The 20,673-nt window shown below is 36.3% G+C and overlaps 1 protein-coding gene across 1 annotated transcript in view; it reads right to left on the reverse strand.

Moving 5' to 3' along the window:
• ikbke (inhibitor of nuclear factor kappa B kinase subunit epsilon) overlaps positions 1–20,673 on the reverse strand; it is a 32,391-nt gene that overhangs the window by 38 nt on the left and 11,680 nt on the right. The window contains exons 9-22 of the mRNA XM_056468149.1: positions 19,119–19,295; positions 17,354–17,550; positions 15,116–15,174; positions 14,916–15,007; positions 14,723–14,824; positions 14,531–14,591; positions 14,311–14,426; positions 11,761–11,837; positions 8,847–8,886; positions 8,665–8,766; positions 4,906–5,002; positions 2,250–2,341; positions 2,105–2,176; positions 1–2,022 (exon numbers count right to left, since the gene is read on the reverse strand). The exon at positions 1–2,022 is cut by the window's left edge and continues 38 nt beyond it. Coding sequence (XP_056324124.1) covers positions 1,959–2,022; positions 2,105–2,176; positions 2,250–2,341; positions 4,906–5,002; positions 8,665–8,766; positions 8,847–8,886; positions 11,761–11,837; positions 14,311–14,426; positions 14,531–14,591; positions 14,723–14,824; positions 14,916–15,007; positions 15,116–15,174; positions 17,354–17,550; positions 19,119–19,295 — 1,348 coding nt within the window. The 3' untranslated portion in view covers positions 1–1,958. The remainder of the gene's footprint in view (positions 2,023–2,104; positions 2,177–2,249; positions 2,342–4,905; positions 5,003–8,664; positions 8,767–8,846; positions 8,887–11,760; positions 11,838–14,310; positions 14,427–14,530; positions 14,592–14,722; positions 14,825–14,915; positions 15,008–15,115; positions 15,175–17,353; positions 17,551–19,118; positions 19,296–20,673) is intronic.

The following is a 20,673-nucleotide window of genomic DNA, read 5'->3' on the forward strand; positions in this document are numbered from 1 at the left end:
TAAGATACAAGTTTACAAACTGCTAAAAAGGAAAGTCACTAAAATTTCCACGTCAAGACAAATATACATAAAATTTGACAGTGAACCACACCGTGGTCTTTGTAAGGTCATTACAGTTCCCCATAGTGTGAGGAATTCCCCATAAGTCAAACCCTGTGATGTGACATCAGAACCCACCACATACAGCTTTCACTTTCCAAATGGTTGTGAGTCTGTTTATACCAGTCAGTACTTGTAATATGGTAATCCCTAGATTCATTTACTGTTCACATTTTTTTTGGATCCCAGCTGAGCACTGTTGAAAAAGAAAAAACTTCCTTCAGGACTCTAAGTTATGTGATCGATAATCTAATCAAACCAGCATTATTGCTGTTATCTCTTAAAAACAAAATCAATTGCATGGGGCTGATTGAACACCCCTGTCTTTATTCCATGCCTGTGCAATAATAATGCCATTATTGCCAACTGAATGCACAGTGCCATCAATATATTTAAGTCTTAAGATTACTTAAGAAGACTGTAGTTGCAGATCTACATTTCTTTCTTCTTGGCCTGATGAAATCAATACTAGTAGATTGTATAAAGGTAAAATGCAGCAATAACATTAACATTTAATCTAAAAAGATATGACTGATGTAAAAATCAATTCAAGCAGAATTTTAAATTCAGTCTTCTCTGAAGTGTTTGTTTGAGAATAAGGCAGCTTTTCTTTCTTAGTTGAGTTAGTTTAGACATTCAGTACTGTATGTGAACACTGCAATCACACTCGGGTCCACAACAAAGCAATCACTCGCCTAAACAAGGTGTCCCAGCATCAACAAAAACAAAGCTTGGAGCTGTTTGATTGTGTTGACCATTTAACACAAAGAGTTATCGGTTATCAGTATCTGCCAAAACTTCCATATCTGGACACCCTTACTACAGATTAGTGAGAGTCATATCAAAATCCCTTTCAAGGAAAGTCTGTTCACCCAACAGCCATTTTCTAAATGAATGGGGAAATCCTGAAACATCAAAAAACACTTGATGAACTCGCTATTCAATAACATACTTCAAACCAGCAACCAAATCTGAAAAAAGTGACCTGTCCCTATTATTATTGTCACTTTTAATTACATTTAAAGCATGTTATTTCCAGTTTGCTCCAGCAACTGTGTCTGTGCAATGATTGGCGTGACACCAATGTCCTGTATGGCTGTTTTCATTGACAGTTATAAACAATAGAAAAATAGAGACAAGACCCAAAGTAAAGATCGCAGGACAACAATGGAACACTTTGTGATGTCATTTCTCCAGTCCAAATTAATGCAGGCACATAGTAGTCGCCAAAAAACATGGCTTGCCTTGTGTCCCCCAAAGAACCACATGGCTAAAAGGCTTGACGATTGGCTATTTTAACCAGAAGGCAGGACTTCCTTTGCTGTGGAAGCATTACACTTTTTCCCATTCATAGTAATGCGAGTGAACAGTCTTTGTATATTTATAGTGTTTGGTCATACTAAGCCAGCAGAGCTCACTAGTCAATACATTGTGCTGGATAAAACGTTGTAACGCAAACAGATGAATTCTGACCAATGAGAGGACAGTTGTGCTCCCACATGATTTGCATAAGCACATTTTGGTGCACTTTAAAATGCTAAATAGTGAAACAAGACAACAACAACAACACTGTAACAGATTAAGTAAAAAGTAAACAATCTAAAGGTCACACGAAGGGACCCGACTCCAGTCATACAGGTAACCCAGTTTAGACAAAATGTGTACTTTCAGCTTTGCACAGTTGTACACATCATGAAGTTTCAGCTGCTTTTCCTGGAAACAGTCAATAAAGTGAGAAATTTGTTCACTAAGGACAGTTTTGAGACGCGTTTTGTTTTGCTTTCTCTTTTCTTTTAGCTCAGAGTTCCGGGCTTTGTGAATATAGATATTTTGGTGCATTCTGTATTCTTTTGAGGTCTTCATGGTCTGTTGGTTTGAGGTATTTTTTTCTCCACTGGCATGGTAGGGGTAACTACCGAAAGGCTTAAAAAGACAGAAGATTTATTGTTAAGTTTCAAAGGATATTTAACGCATAAACATTAGCGCTTGCAGCGACAGATCCTACCTTTCTATCATATTGTTGTTCTTCTGTAGTTCCCGTGCCACGGCCTCCATCTCATTCTTTAACCTGGTCATTCTGAAAACAGTTTTGATGTCATTTATTAGTTGGAACTGATAAACACTACATCTCTTTCATTCCAATGACATACTTAAGAATCATGTGCTCGTCTTTTTTCATTCCATCCACCACCTCGGCTTCTATTGGCTGTTGGACAGCTCGAAGCACAACTTTATCCACAACCTGCAAAAGTAAAGAAGAGTGTGGTCATGTTTAAGCCACAAGTGCACCTTAGTTATTCATGCACACCAACACCACCCAATGTGTACTTTATCTGAGCAATTACCCTTGTCCAGTGTCTGCTTTTCTATAATAATTCCACTTTAAATGGGAAGCGATGGTAGTCCCAAAGTTTAGAACGTTTTGTAAATGCATAATGAATGTGGGAAACTTAGCAAAGCTACAAAACATAGCTGTAGTCCAGTGTCTGTGTATCTGTGTTTATCCTAGCTGAATAGCAGTGAAGAATGGTGAATCGATGACCTTCCTAGCCAATCACAGTCATATCTGTTTTGTCAACACAATGGTCAATCAGCAGCGTTTAAGTATGTGCTCAACAATTCTCAAATGTTAGCAGTAAATGGACGTTTTTAAAATCTCAGTAACGATGGGTAACGAGGCTAATACTTTTGATAACCCACCATCACCGAATTGATTTTCTCTTATCAAAAAGTGACAGTTTGTGCACAATAATTTGTACACAATACATTTGACTAAAAATATTACAATTTGACAGCATAAGCCTGATATCTTTATTTATTTATTTGACATGGACATCACAATTACACTAGACAACCAAATGCATTTGTTTAAGTGTTTTAGCAGACTGGCTAATTCTCAACACCTGTCCACGGGAGACTTGACAAAATGAAAATAAGATAGATACATATACACAACATTATAATTCTTTACATAAAATTACTGAAGGCAAAAGCAATGGGGGCATGATCAAACAAACTAATAGTGGACTATTTGTGCAAACACTGCAGAACACTACTAAAAATATTTATATTACTTTCTAATTTTAGGCTGACAGGTAAATCATTCCACAATTTTGGTTACCTTAACAGAGAAAACAGATTGACTAAATGAGGTCTTACACTTTGGCACTAGACAGTCACCATTAGCAGCTGCTCGTGTGACTCTGTGAGAGGTTTGATACCTACCGATTAGATCTGAAAACACTATTGAACATGATTATTTAAACATTTAAAAACCAATTTAAGATAATTAAATTTAATAAAACTATCAAAACTAAAAGGGTTATGTTTACATAAAACATCACAATAATGCCATCGCATAGGCTTTAAGTCCATCATTTTAACTGCTTGTTTATATATCGAGTCAATAGGCTTTAATGTAGTTAAGAAGCTTGTGAACACGATGTAATGCAATACGTCAAGTGAGAGAATATCACTGTTTGCATGTATAATTTTGCAGTTTGATATGTTAAAAATCTTCAAATAAAATGAAAACAAACTTGGCTTAACCTTCTTGCTTATCTTCTTAACATGACTATCAAATTTTATATGAATGTCTAGAGTTATGCCAAGATACTTAAATTCATTCACTTCTTTAATACCTTTATTTTTAATTAGGACCTCAAATTTATCCATTACAGGCCTATTGCTTATAGAGAAGCATACAGAAACTGTTTTCTTGACATTCAGTATTAAATGAGACAGTTCAAGCCATCTTGAAATATGTTGTAAAGCCAGGGTCAGTTGCTCACCTGCCCAGCAAGGTGTTTTATTATAAAGTAACAGTCCATAATGCAATAACAGTGAGTATGTTTACATGGACGCCAATACTTTGATTTTAATATGATTAAAACAAAACTCTGATCAAGAGTCTCCCACATAAACATGATTTTGATTACCTTAAAATCTGAATAAAGTCATAAATGAACTAAACAGAAATCGTATTAAGAGTGTTCCTATTTTAGTCGCATTATTGAAGTGCAGTACAGACATGTAAACACCTTAATAAAACGATCACTGTTTTGTTTTTGCAATATTTTGCGACAGGACGCACACACGGAAGTTATCAGGCGTTTGACGACAAACAAATGAGAATGGCTTCAAGCACGAGAGCGTTTTTGGTGCGAGTGGGAAACGATGACTATACTCTCATTGAGTAACTCAGAGTTTGTCATGGGGGCATGAACAAAAAGTTAGTGATTGAAATGGCCTATTGCTTGAGAATTTGTATCCGCCAATTTAATGCATAGTGTGAGAAATTAACTGCAGTTCAGCTTGTTGCAAAATTAAAAATGAAATGCCCAAAATCAAATATGGTGAACACAAACTGTTGTTGTGTAAAACGTCAGAGGAATGGTAGTGTTGAATGGTGACGTAATGACGTTAATCAAACAATATTCTATAACATGCAAAATTCAAAAAGTCACTCATGTAAAAACTTTAATCCTATTATTGTCTTATTAGATTAAGGCAAATAGTTCGATTAGCAATGTCCACGTAAACATACTCATTGTCTTAGCTTTTTCTTGAGAGTATTAATGACTGATTAAAATGTCAGAAGAAATCTGCATTCTGATGTGGTCTATTGAACAAGCCATACAGTATATGGTAGTGGGTTTTAGTACTGTAACTCTGGTCACAACACATGTTCATTTTTGAGATCACAAAGTGAGTGTGTGAAAATACAAAATCTTTCTAACCTCCGCAACTAGTCTTGCCTGAATAGGCCTAAAAACAGATAGTGTGTGTGAGAAAGAGAGGGCTGACCTTATTCTGCTGGATCTCATGTGCATTCAAATCCCAAATCCTCTGCTGCAAAATACCTCTGAAATTTTCTAGACGTGTCTGTATCTCATACAGAACCCTGCAGAAACAACACTCACACAGTCATCTGTTGCTCTTAAAGATTTTCGCTGCACTGACAAAGCCCATTAAAGTATCAAAAATCTTTGTTGGATGTCAGATTTAAGTGAATTTAAGGATCTGCACTGTAATATAAATGTTACAGTCATGTTAGGAAAACCAATAACCCATAATTATAACACTTAATATTTATTACTTTTTCTGTTGCTATGCACTTAAATCACTTAGCGACTAATGGTGGGTTGTATTCATACATGACAGGAGTGGTTTGATCAGAATTAATTGACTGAAACATGAATGCAACAGGGACAACAGCCATATAAACAAACCAAGAACAGGACATGATGTCACTAAATATGATATTAATACAGACAGAATGTTTAAAGATACCCGTTTGATCCAGTCATAGGAGCTACTATATGCTGCCTAAAGCAGTTTAAAACAGGTGTCGGAAATGCTGCCTCCGTGCAGCTGACTTTGTTTTTGTGTAGAGGAGGAACTCTTTGTGCTGTTTTGACTCCTTTACGCATTTTATAAACTCTGCATCAGTTCTCAGCCTGATAAAAATACCTGGTGGCAAACATGGCGAGGATGTTCAGGCAAGCACACTGCAGATCTGTTCGGGATGTTTAGTAAGTATTTTTGAAACATTCAAATTCTAAAAGATTTTTGTTTTGTATCTTAGGTCTTGTCTTCAAAATGACAGTGTGAACGCCAAGTCAAACAGGGACAACAACAGTTATTTCAGGATTCAAATGGTCATGAAAAACCTGGAAGAGTCATGGAACTTTTAAATTACAATTTCCAGGACTGAAAAAGTAAGAAACAAAACAAAAATAAGCCACACATTTTGGAAAAGTCATAAAAACTTGTTTACAGGTTTCCCACCCTTTATAGACACCAGATTCAAGGACTTTCAATTACTAATAGTTTTAAATCAAACACCTTTATAATTCACACCTCCAGCATATATTGTGCCATGAAAGTCCTTCCTGTACTTTACGTTTCACGTAAATTTATTATTCATTCATTTATTTGTTTTCTTTTCGGCTTTGCCCCTTTATTAATCTGGGGTCGCCACAGCGGAATGAACCGCCAACTTATCCAGCAAATGTTTTACGCAGCGGATGTCCTTCCAGCTGCAACCCATCTCTGGGAAACATCCATACACACCCATTCACACACATACACTCAGATTCAGATTTTAGCTTACCCAATTCAGCTATGCCACATGTTTTTGGACTATTCACCTTATTCTCCGCGTATGAGCGGGCGCAGCCATTTGAATCATTTTGACTCGAAACTTCCGGTCTCATTCACTTCCATTCATTTTTAGATGTTAAAAACAGCTCGTTTTGCTGCTTGGTGTTGCAAACTAATATTTTCTTATTATATTATTCTACTTTGTCTGTATTGTAATGCAAACACTTGTTTGTAGAGTAAGTAGTTTGACCGTTTTTTGCCGTTTATTATTCCTAGTCATTTCTCCCATAGGCAACTGAATCGGAAGTTCTAAAACAATTGCAAAAACGCACGCACTTCAGCATTGAAGAATAAGGTCAATAGGGGAAACATGCAAACTGCACACAGAAATGCCAACTGACCCAGCCGGGGCTCGAACCAGCGACCTTCTTGCTGTGATGGTGCTGCCCACTGTGCCGCCGTAAATTTAATATTTACATTAAAATGTCAGAGTAATGATGATGTTCCGAATGTTTCACTTTTTAAACAGTCATATTCAAAGAAATGTAATAAAATTCGTTGAGTTCAATACAGGTAATATTTAAATGTGGTTTCTGAAATATTGATCAAATGCATTATTTCTCATAGTTCTTGTGCAAGATCTGAATGTAAGATTTTTAAATTAAGTATTTCTCAGTTTTTTTCATTCAGATTTTGAAATCAGCACAGTAGAATTGTTGAAATAACACTACACACTTTCAATTCAAGCACTTTCAAGATCTTACTAGGGCTTGAACTCATATGTCTGAAATTCAAGTACTTTCAAGAAGCGTGGGAACCCTGGTTTAACAAATGCGTGTATACTTGAACAAGTTTTAATCGATAATATTGATTAAATTGGTTTCAAATGGAATAGTAAATAGTGAGTGAGATTCTCTGTGTTGGGTTAAAAAAATCAACTCGTTGTTTGAGCTGTGTTTCTGCTTAACTGTCAATTAAAATGTCATGTCCAGAAACACATCTCTAACTACAGAGGTAAGACGCTCTGAGTGCTAAAGGTGGCTAACTTGTTCTATTCCTTTAAGTCTTGTGAGGACACAAGCCAACATTTTTTAATTAAGTTCACAGATTGCAAGATAACAGTTCACTTTAGATGCAGTGAATGTAAATGCTCATATTTATGTACTTTAGGACTGTCTCCTTGTATTTTGAAACAGACTGTGGCAAATGTATTGAAGCAGAGTCTTATTATGAATTATTTGTGTAACCTATTGAAACCTCTGGCATTTAGTATCACTTTAATGCACATTTTCAAAAAAATATATTTGTCAATGACACTCTTCCTTGGAATTATTTGCTAAATTAGAGTTTTTAGGTCAAACTGGAATAAAGAGTTTGCTAAATTATTCCAACTGCTCCATTACCATTATCATCCGTACAAGTGTTTTAATGCTGAATGGCGCCATCTAGCGTGTTAGCTGTTATTTATATTAGCATGAAGTGGTTAACATATTGAATTGAACACTATTAAACTGTTAAAAACAATATATATATATATATATATATATATATATATATATATATATATATATATATATATATATATATATATATATATATATATATATATATATATATATATATATATATATATATATATATATATGTATATGAAACATTCTAGTCAATTTAGTAATCATAACAGTTTGTTCTGTTTTGTTTTCCAAGTGTGAAAAAAGTGTGTATAGGACTTAGCCTCTTCTAGTGTTTACTGAAGATTAAAAAGGATTTAAGTTTTTAATTATTAAAGTTATGAACTATTTGTCATGTTTTATTTGTCATTTTTTCATTTTGAATTACAGTTCTCCATTATATGTTTTCATTAATTTTATATCTTTATTATTAGAATATGTTGTGCATAAACAAATGCTTAAGAATAGGGATAATTGTAGCAGCCTCTTTAGTTCTTTTCTGTCCTTGGCATGTTCTCAAATTATTTTATTAGCATTGTACAAGCATATTTGGTATTATAAACTAAATAGACTGTCACGTATTTTAAAATATTCTGCAATAAATTTGAACATCCATTTTTTTCTTCTTAATTAACATGTATACATAGACATTACATGAAAAATTTGGTCATAAATATTCACTTAAATTTTAGTAGTAAAAATGTGCATGGCCCAGTTATTATCATTTATGCACCAATATTCACTCAACAAAATGACGTTTGCTGTTTGTTCAAACTATGTATTCAAAATGAGCTGAAACAACACAATTATTGAGGGTTTTTTGGGACAGCTTAATTGTTTTATGTTCAATCAACTTCAATTTGTAAAAACTAATAAGTAAACTTAATTCCTTCGTGTTGTCCCAACATAAATCGATTGTTTTTTGATTGATTTGTTTTTTTACAGTGTATACTTCCTGTGTCCTTCAGTCATTATTAGTGATTAAAAGGTGTATTCTTACTCAATTTACCTGCTCCAGCTCTCTGTGGCATTCAGAACATCCTGGTACTTCTGAAAACAGTCATCCCTGAATAAACTCTTGAACTTCTTTATGTATGAAGACAGATTTAACCTGAACAAAAAGAAGCCAAGTCTCAGTTCAATTACTCGACACACATTTGAGATTCTCCTGGTGATTAATACAGTACTTACTTCTCAAACTTGTGAATCTGTTCCTCATTATAGCTGAGCTCTGGGACAGAATAAATGAATAGCAGTCAGAGGAATATTTCAAAATGCCAATCCAACACTAGAGTTATGGTGGCTCAAGACATAAACTTATTACTCTTCCGGCTTCTTCTTCTTCTCAGGCTTATTTTTATATGCATCTCCTCCTTGACCGTTCAAGCTACAACCAGCAAACTAACTCCAGACCTCCAAACTGGTCTGACTCAGGTTGCTATGCCGTTTCCGACTGATTCGACTTACGGTTTTCCGAAAACTGACCTGGAAAATTCAGAAGAGTCCCATTGACTTAACATTGGCTCAAACTTTATGACTTCATATATTTCCGCCAGACTGCTAAAAAATAATAATCCATACTAGCAACATGTTAATTCATATTAAATTTATGCTAACAGCATGCTAAATCATAATAGAACCATGCCAACAACATGCTAATTTATGCTAAAGACATGCTAGCAACATGCTAATTTATACTAGAACTATGCTAACAACATGCTAATTCATAGTAAAACATGCTAACAACATGTTAATTCATACTAGAATCATGCTAACATGCTAATTTATGCTAAAACATGGTTATTTATGTGTAACAACTGCCTAGAAACACTTTAGCAACCACTCAGAACACCTTAGCAACTGCCTAGCAACCACTCAGAACACCTTAGCAATGGCCCAGCAACCACCTAGAATACATTAGCAACCACCTAGCAACCACTTACTAACCACCTAGCAACCACTCAGAACACCCTAGCAACACCTTAGCAACTGCCTAGCAACACCTTAGCAACCACTCAGAACACTTTAGCAATGGCCTAACAACCACCTAGCAATGCCTCCGTAACCACTCTCTAGTAACGCCTTAGCAATTGCCTAGCAACCACTCAGAAAACCTTAGCAACTGCATATCAACACCTTAGTAACCACTCAGAAAACCCTAGCAACACCTTAGCAACCTCCTAGCAACCCCTCAGAACACCCTAGCGATGACATAGAACACCCTAGCAATTGCATAGCAACACCTTAGCAACCAATCAGAACACCTAAGCAACCGCCTAGCAATGCCTTAGCAATCACTCAGAACAACACAGCAACTGCCGAGCAACACCTTAGCAACCACCTAGAACACTCTAGCAATGCCTTAGCAACCACTCAGAACACCATAGCAACCGCCTAGCAACACCTTAGCAACCACTAAAAACACCCTAACAAGCACCTAGCAACATCTTGGCAACCACCTAGCAACACCTAAGCAACTGCTTAGCAACCACTCAGAACATCATAGCAACTGCCTAGCAACCACTCAGAACACCCTAACAACCGCCTAGCAACCACTCAGAACACCCTAGCAACACCTTAGCAACAATTTAGAACACCTTATCAACTGCCTTGCAACACCTTAGCAACCAATCAGAACACCTTAGCAACCGCCTAGCAACACCTTAGCAACCACCTAGATCACTCTAGCAACACCTTAGCCACCACTCAGAACACCATAGCAATGGCCTAGCAACCCCTTAGCAACCACTTAAAACACCCTAGCAACCACCCAGCAAAATCTTAGCAACCATCTAGCAAAGCCTTAGCAACTGCCTCGCAATACCTTAGCAACCACTTAGAACACCCTATCAACCACCTAGCAAGAAATATGCCAAACCATACTAGGAACCTGCTAACATATGTATTGTTATCTCTCTATGCCAACCGATTCAAACTTCTTAAAAACTACTCAGAAAATCTTAGCAACTGCAAAGCAACACCTTAGTAACCACCTAGAACACCCTAGCAACAGCGTAGCAACCACTCAGAACACCTTAGCAATGGCCTAGCAACCACCTAGAACACCCTAGAAAGCGTCCAGCAATGCCTTAGCAACCACTCAGAACACCTTAGCAATGGCCTAGAAAACACCTAGAACACGCTAGCAACCGCCTAGAACACTCTAGCAATGCCTTAGCAACCACTTAAAACACCCTAACAAGCACCTAGCAACATCTTGGCAACCACCCAGCAACACCTAAGCAACTGCTTATAGTAACCACTCAGAACACCCTAGCAATGCCTTAGCAACTGCTTAGCAACCACTCAGAACACCCTACCAACCACCTAGTAATATACATGCCAATCCATACTAGAAACATGCTAACATATATATAGTTTTCTCTCTATGCCAACTGCTTCAAACTTCTTAAAAACTACTTCAATTATTTAATTTTTATAAGTTTCAGACGAGGCTCTCTCAATCCACCATAAAATTTGTCTACGCCCTTTCTAGTTCTGTGATGATGTCATGAAAATCAATTCAACATAATACAGATAATAAACAATATATGACTTGAAAGTGTTTGAGGAGACTATTTAAAAGAAAACAAGTGTAACTGTATTTATTTTACATGTCATCCTGATACTGTGACTGCTCAAGATAAGCTCTATTTTAGCTGTCTGGATTCTCTGCAGAGTCATATCTAGCATTATCAACGCAGCCAGGCAGAAAGGAGCGGCGGGTTCGAGCCACACGCTAATCTCACCAATCTCAGCACTGGCTCCACTCATCAAACTCCACGTCCAGCTTCCTCGGGACTGATAGAAATAGGTCACTGACATTCTCACACAGTATAGTGAATTTTAGATGTGTCCTGAAACCATTTGACTAGTCAAAAGGGTTCTTTAATAAAAGGTTGAAAGTTGTAGCATAGCTGTAGCATTTGGTGTCAAGTATTCAATTCATCCATATTTCTATAGCGCTTTCTTTCTACTGTGGATCATGTAAAAGCAGCTTATCATAAATGAAGTAAAAAGAGTAAGAGCCATATGTTCAATTGTGGAACTTTTTTTTTTTTTTGCCCTGTGTGACATTGTGAGAGGTAAACACACATCCACTTACTTCCTGTCCCTCGGTCCCTGTAATACTGGAAATGTACATCAACAATCTGCGTCAACAAAACCTCCATCTTCTGAATGCTGCATGGAAGAGAGAATGTGATTGAATTAATAATGGGATACATATTAATGCAGTCATTATTAATTTTCAACAGTGTTTATATGGTTTAGTCACAAGCCTTTGACGTTCTAGACCCTGAAATAGTCCTAAATGGTTTCTTCTCTAAAATATTTTTTTAATTCTATATCGGGGTTTAACTATATTTTTAAAGTATTTCGTTCACCTTAATCATACTCTATAATTTATGCACATTAATCTACTTAAATCCTTTTTTGTATTAATTAATTTAAAATTATTATTATTATTATTATTATTATTATTATTATTATTATTATTATTATTCGATTCTTTTTCGCTTGTGTGTTTATCTTTAAAAAAGTTTTTAATCTTTAAATCTTTTTTAATAAAGTTTTTATCTTTAAAAATTTTTTTAACAACTGACATTGTTCGTTTATTTATTTATTACCACAATTATTTTTCAGCAAATTATGGCTATTTCATGACAAGATCAATATAGATAAAAACAATATGTATTATACCACAATATACACTCACCGGCCACTTTATTAGGTACACCTGTCCAACCGCTCGTTAACGAAAATTTCTAATCAGCTAATCACATTGCAGCAATTCAATACATTTAGGCATACATGTCAAGCCGATCTGTTGCAGTTCAAACCGAGCATCAAAATGGGGATAAAAAAGGTGATTTAAGTGACTTTGAACATGCCATGGTTGTTGGTGCCAGATGGGCTGGTCTGAGTATTTCAGAAACTACTAATCTACTGGGATTTTCATGCACAACCATCTCTAGGGTTTACAGAGAATGGTCTGAAAATGAGGAAATATCCAGTGAGCGGCAGTTCTGTGGGCGCAAATGCCTTGTTGATGCAAGAGGAGTCAGAATGGCCAGACTGGAGGGAGCTGACAGAAAAGCAACAGTAACCTCTCTGAACGTACAACATGTCAAACTTTGAGGCTGATGAGCTACAGCAGCAGAAGACCACACCGGGTGCCACTCCTGTCAGCTAAGAACAGGAAACTGAGGCTACAATTCACACAGGCTCAACAAAATTGGACAGCAGAAGACTGGAAAAACGTTGCCTGGTCTGATGAGTCTTGATTTCTGCTGCCACATTCGGATGGTAGGGTCAGAATTTGGAGTCAACAACATGAAATCATGGATCCATCCTGCATTAACGGTTCAGGCTGGTGGTGGTGTTGTAATGGTGTGGGGGATATTTTCTTGGCACACTTTGGGCCCATTAGGACCAATTGAGCATCGCGTCAATGCCACAGCCTACCTGAGTATTGTTGCTGACCATGTCCATCCCTTTAAGACCACAGTGTACCCATCTTCTGATGGCTACTTCCAGCAGGATAACGCACCATGTCATAAAGCACGAATGATCTCAAACTGGTTTCTTGAACATGACAATGAGTTCACTGTACTCAAATGGCCTCCACAGTAACCAAATCTCAATTCAATAGAGCACCTTTGGGATGTGGTTAAACGGGAGATTCGCATCATGATGTGCAGCCGACAAATCTGCAGCAACTGAGTGATGCTATTATGTCAATACGGACCAAAATTATTGAATATATTCCAGGAATATTTCCAGTACCTTGTTGAAACTGTGCCATGAAGGATTAAGGCAGTACTGAAGGCAAAATGGGGTCCAACCCGGTACTAGTAAGGTGTACCTAATAAAGTGGCCGGTGAGTGTATAATACATATGATAATTGGTTTAAAATTCACCCTGGAGAAATTTGACTAACTGCATTATTTATTAGTGATATTTTAATTAAAATTTCATTTAGACTTACAGCACCCCAGTTTGACACCCTATTTTATATATTTAATAATATATATAGAACACGGTGGCGCAGTGGGTCGCGGTCTCGCCTCACAGCAAGAAGGTTGCTGGTTCGAGCCTCGGCTGGGTCAGTTTTCATTTCTGTGTGGAGTTTGCATGTTCTCCCTGTGTTTGCGTGGGTTTCCCCCACAAGTTCAAAGAGCTGAATTGGGTAAGCTAAATCCATAGTGCTTGTATGTGAGTGGAAGTGTATGGGTGTTTCTTGGTGATGGGTTGCAGCTGGAAGGGCATCCGTTGCGTAAGAAAATGTGCTGGATAAGTTGGTGGTTCATTCCGCTGTGGCGACCCCAGATTAATAAAGGGACTTAGCCGAAAATAAATGAATGAATAATATATATACACAGGCAGCATGGTGGCGCAGTGGGTAGCACAATCGCCTCACAGCAAGAAGGTCGCTTTTTCGAGCCCCGGCTGAGTCAGTTGGCATTTCTGTGTGGAGTTTGCATGTTCTCCTGTGTTTGTGTGGGTTTCCTCCGGTTTCTGGAGGAATGAATATATATATATATATATACATACTCGTACATTACACCATGATAAAATTATGCATATTATACATTACACCATGATAAAAGATTAGACATAACTAAACTGCACCAAATTTTTATCAAAGTTTTACCTCTTATCATTGGCCAGTGTCTCTGAGTGTTTAGACAGTGTCACACGTAAACACTGCAGTAGATTCTCAAATTCTCTGATTCTCCTGCTGTACATCTGCTGCAGTTCCACATCAATCTACACACAATGATGGCAGTGATAAACCTTAAACCACTACAGTGTCTTCTCTTTCATTTATTCTACTATATATATATATATATTATAGAGAACAGAACTCTTACCACTGGGAGATTCTTCTTACTGTCTATAAAGTCTGGAAACTCCTGTGCAAAAGTCTGAGTGCTGGTTGAGAAGAATGAAGAAACATCCATCAGTAAATACCTTACCAAATAATGCTAATGACAGTAAGCATTAGTTTTATGATATCATGTACTGTGGTAAACACAGATTCAATCACACTGATAGATTCTCACAATGTGTGGAGAATCTTTTCTGTGCTGATAGAAGAATGCAGCTTCAGTGTCACTGTGGAAAGCCTGTGCGTCACTTCAATGACTTCAGAGCTTGTTTTTTCACTAAAAAGTCAACAATATTAGTATTGGACAGACTCAAAAGTCAAGGTCATTACATATTAGGTGACAAAAAAAAAAAGTTGTAAGCACTCACATGTAGCTATAGAAGCCCTGCAGAATCAATTCCCTGTTTTTCTGCAGTGAATAAGCAATCCGCAGGTACTGATGAATGACCTTGACGATGGTCTTCAGGAAAAACATAAACAACAGGACACAGTGTGAGGTTTAGAGATAATGGTGTTATAATGTTCATCATAAATAAGCACCAGAGAAAAAACAAAGAGGCTTGCTTACCTTGGTGAAAACCCAATCTGCAATGACGTCAAACTTTTTAGGCATTAAAGGGGATTCAGCTACAAAAGACATGAGGGAAAGATTGAAAAAAACATTAACATTCATTCATTCATTTTCCTTCGGCTCAGTCTCTTTATTCATCAGGGGTCGCCACAGCGGAATGAACCACCAATTTATCCAGCATATGTTTTACACAGCGGATGCCCTTCCAGCTGCAACCCATTACTGGTGTGGGAATATAAATTTATCATGAATGAGTACTTATATGCTGATGAGATTGGGGCTAGGGAGAAAGGCAATTTACCCTGCTGACAACAACACTTTATTTGCATGCTTTGTTTAGGTTTGTCCCCACCTCTTTGCATCACTGTCTGTAAAATGAGTTCTTTAGATGACGCCACAGCGATGCAGAGTTTCTTATTAAAGGATTCTGCTTTGAAGATACCCGAAAGTTCTCCCTGGTTTTTGGCTCGTTTTAAAAATTCACGACACTGGGAAACACCCATACACACTTATTCACACACATACACTAAGGCCAATTTAGTTTATTCAATTCACCTATAGCAAATGTCTCTGGACTGTCGGGGAAACCGGACCATTGCAAACTCCACACAGAAATGCCAACTGGCCCAGCCGGGACCAGCGACCTTCCTGCTGTGAAGTGAAAATGCTAACCACTAAGCCACTGTGTCACCGAACATCAAAATATCAACATTTTTTTGTTTGTTTTATATATATATTGTAATCCATGTCATTTTTATTATCCAATAGGTTAATGGAACTATGATGGAAACACGTATCTAAATAAATATCTTGTTGCACAACAACAAAATTATAATTTTGCCTCATCAGCTCATGTGGCTGGACAGCAGGACCTGTTGACTAAACTTAATTATCATCATTTCAAACATGACTTTAGTTACAGTGAAATGCAGAGGACTGTCAACTAAATCACTGCTTCTCAGCCATGTTGATGACAAACTCTGCACGTTTTCCATGTCTCTTTAACCATACACACCTGATTCAGATCATCAGCTCATTAGCAGTGACTGAAAGAGTTTTAGTTTGCTGCGTTGCAAAGTTCAAGCTTGGTGAATTTGGTTAAACGACTCACTCATAAGATTGTTTTCTCATCCTCCACTAAAGCTGCGGTCACACTGGAGTTTGTGTGTGTGAAATTCTGTCGTACGGTGCAGCGAAAAGGGGCGGGATTAAACAAGATGATTAGACATTAAAAAAAGTGAGTGATTGCTCCTTGTTTTAAATTTCTGTCCAGAGAGGTCCTGTTTTGATCCTCAGTTGGTCTCACGCAGTCAAGTGATGCGATTTCGCAGATCAGAGTTCATCAAGCTTGAACTTTGCACCGTAGCGACCTGCGAAACGTGACGCATGACCTTGCGATTCCGGTCTGATGCATTCGCATGCGTATCAATGGAAGTCTGTGGGGACAAAAGCCCAGTGTGACCACAGCTTTATGCCAGATAACAAGACTGACTGTTCTTGAGGCGTAACGAACTCATACTGTATAAGAAAAAGAGCCACACCCATTTTTTTTATTAATACTTTGTGCCAGTTCTTGAACATGATGTGAAAACAGTCTTTTATTTTGCAATTCGTATGATATATTGTTGTTAAATCCCCAACTTTTGATTGAAACGTAATGTTACCTTTCTTTTTTGACTTGTAAAAATCAATTCATCGCTAATAGATCTCAATTAACCTCAATTAGACTCTAGGGTTTAGAAAATGTACCATAAAATGGTCACTATGTTGCCAAGTAGAAAGAGAGAGAGAAAAAAAAACAAGCACAGAAACAAAAACTTGGTACCACTTAAGAGAAGTATGGTGAATAACTTTTTTTTTAGTAATTTCTTAGTAGCTGCTTTTTAATTGATGTTTAGTGTAATATATTGTACTATAATAATGTACACCGTGTCCTAAAAACAACACTGCAACAAACAATAAATTAAAAAGTATTTCTTTCCTCATCATTTATGGTGGTGGTGACAGGCAAAGTTTCTATTTTAGAAAAAGTTTGTCTTGTGCAGACAGCAAAACTGCTCATCTCTGGAATCCTGTCACATTGCGTGTTGTTAGGACACGGTTTTATTCTGCATGAACATTTCCTATACTGATAATGAAACCGTAATCTGGGAGTTTATTGAGGTAAATGTCAAAGTGAATACGCTTTCCCTGCTATATACTAAAGTCTTAACCAAAAATGTATTGTGTCCTTACGTTCTTCGAAGGGATATCCAATTAGCTTTTCCAGTCGCCGGCTGATCAGAATCATGGGGTTATCTGAGCTGGTGTGGGGAAGGTTCACTACTTTCATGCTCGGATCTAATATAAGAGGATGGCCCTGAAATAAATACTGTTGAGCCGCAGGTTCAATTCCAGTTTGGGCCTGAACATCCTCAAAAAAGATTGAGACCCTTGAAAGAAAACACCAAAATATAATTTTGAGTGTGGAATCACTGTGTAAAAGTAATTCAGAACAAAACAATTATTGAAAAACGATATATAAAGAGCCAGGGTGGTAAATATATCAAGATCAGGGTAAATTAAACTTATTTTGTCTACAGGGAAACAGTGAGATAAAAAAACAACAACTTCAACTGTCAATTTTAGAGCAATTTTAAATATTGTTAAACTTCTAGTAAACATCTGTTATCGGAAAGACATGGTGGCTGAGAGAGCTCAAATTGGCTGCAAAACACTAAGACATTAGGTGTGTTCGACTTGAACCATGGCTGCAGCCGGCAATCAACAAGATTAGCTGGGCGCAGGCAGGGGCTGAGCTGCAAATGAGGTGGTCAGGTCGGACACCTCGAGGCTTATATTTTGCTGCATGATGACAAATCACATGACGAGATCAATAATTTATTTGTTTATTAATCCAATCACATTATTCCAAAAAGATTGAACAAAAGGACATTCCCAAAATAAGCTTGACAGGATAAAACTATTTTATAAATGTATAAATTATTTTAGAACCATTTTAAAGAATAATTATTTATCTTAGTTTGTTAAGAAAACGCTATGGGGGTGGCATGATCAATGGTCACTATTCTATTACAAGTCTTTAAGACTTACAGTATTAGAGTTGATATTTAGTTATTCACTAAAAATATACATTTGAAATCATGTATGGGGCAGTATACAGTAAAGGGTCTGTATGAAAATGCAAAAAATAAACCTATGCAAACAATCTAGCCTTTATAAACAAATTATTGGACAAAAAAGATGATTTGGCCTACTGCAGTAAAATATTTGAAGTCTTTTAATAAGTATGATGTGTACAATATAGAGATGGCATAAAAAGTTAATTGTTTGGAAGTTTGTGAGACAGAAGTTGTCCAATAATAAATGCAAAGTGCACGTGATTGCTGTCATGCAGGCAATCCAGCCAATCCTGTAATATCAGTGTTGTCAACACATGCAAATAGACAAATGCACTGCAAATAGTGCAGGCCACAATGAAAATGTAACAAGGGATTCCAAACAAGTGAAGAAAATGGTTGCTTCCACAGCCAGCTGTGTTTTGAGAGATCTGAGTAGGGAATTTATTTATTATTAGGACTAGAAATACACAAACAACAACAAAAAAAACCTTTCTGATCAGGTTATTAAAATAAACAAAAAAGTTTTTTGCAATGTGCTTTTGTATTTTTGTGTGTTGTAATAATAATAATAACAATAATAATTTGTGTGTACGCGTGTTGTCAAATTGATGATGTTTTCGCAATTTGTTAGTGTTTTTCTATTTGCATACTTATCTTAAACTCTCTCAGCCACCATAGGAAGCTCTTATTCAAGTGAGTAATAAATAAAAATGTTCTATGATGCCTCATATTTTGGAAAAATAATGAACATTTTGCAGATTCTGCAAGGTGTACGTAACTTTTTTACCTTAATTTATACAATACTATTAAAATATTTCATACAGAATTACTAAAAGTAGTGCAAAGATCTGCGGTCTGTTCATCAAGAGCACACATACGTGTTGTGGAATTTTATGTAGATGCTGTGTGTTGTGGCCTGCTGGAGAGAAAGGATGTAGATGGTGATGCGGTTCAGGATGTCATTAGTGGCACCAAAGAACTGGACAAAATCCCAACACTTCTCATCGGCCTGCAATATGTTGGCCAACACCGGGACCAACTGGGTCTTCAAACCCCTATGAAAAAAAAAACCAAATAGCCATTTTTAATCTGATGCTAAATATTAAGAGACGCGTGTTCTTTACAACCTTTCCACTATGTCAACAATGAAAAAGCAAATAAGTGCATGAGAAAACCAAATAAATAAATGAGTCTTAAAGAGATGGTTTACCCAAAACCAAAAATTCTGCCATAATTTACTCTGCCATAATTTACTCACCCTTTACATTTTCCAAACCTGTTTGATTATCTTTCTTCTGTTGAACATAAAAGAAAACCTTTTGAAGAATGCTGGAAATCAGTAACCATTGACTTCTGTAGTGTTTGTTTTTTCTACTATAGAAGGGGCTATATGCACAGCTAGTGTTTTTCAGGCAATGATGAACTTCCGGTGAGAGATTTATGAGACTGTTTTCAATTTCATAAGGTTCCTTTTACAGCATCGATGTTGTAATGCAACTCAAATATAATCAGTTAAATAGACTTAAGCATCCATTTGGTTGTTAAAGCGTAAAATGAGATTTCAATTAAAATTCCATTAAAATACTGGGGTAAAATAAATGTCCATATTTTAAAATATAATTTAATGCAGTGCTTTTGGTTTGGTCTGATACCCACTTTATATCGTATCTCATCCAGGCAGTGAAGATTTCTGTTTGTTAAAAAGAAATCAGATCTTAAATGCAGCAATTTTTGTATTGGATGACAATTAACCGGAAGCTCTGAGGCTGGCTGACTGAAATGTAAAGTCCGTGCGCATATAACCATGTAACAGATTTTCAGCTTTCTTCAAAATATCTTCTTCAATATTTAATGGCATAAAATTAGTTATTAGTGAGGAAAGTTTTGGGTGAACTATTCCTTTACAAAAAAAAAAAAAAAAAAAAAAAAATCACACATGTAAAAATATCTAGTCATAATTTGATGTATAATTAAATAATGAGAAATAAATAAAAAATTGTTACTATGCGTTCACTTTTCAATTTCCAAGATTGCAACATGCTAATTTAAAATGTATTGTTTGGTGAATACCTAGTTGTCGACAGGTTAAATCTGTTAAACTTTTTTTGTTAATGTAAATTTTTTTCACAGTGATGCCTTTTATTTTGGGAGAAGCCCGTGCCATTTCTGGTAAAAAAAAAAAAAAGGAACTTTAACTCAGTAACTTATAATTTGTCAGGGGTATGAATAATTTCAGGATTGATTGTATATAATTTTTTAATTTATTTTAAACACAAAGAAAAAGTTGGGACAGTACGAAAAACGCAAATAAAAAAGAAAGCAGTGATTTCTAAAAATGCAACATTCTTTAAATGGCATTCATTAACTCATTGTGTCACATGAATTAATATATGATGGATGGATATTCCAAGATCTTAAAGCTCCAAAGTCTCC

The sequence above is a fragment of the Danio aesculapii genome, chromosome 11 (assembly GCF_903798145.1).
Source record: "Danio aesculapii chromosome 11, fDanAes4.1, whole genome shotgun sequence".
Lineage (NCBI taxonomy): Eukaryota > Metazoa > Chordata > Actinopteri > Cypriniformes > Danionidae > Danio > Danio aesculapii.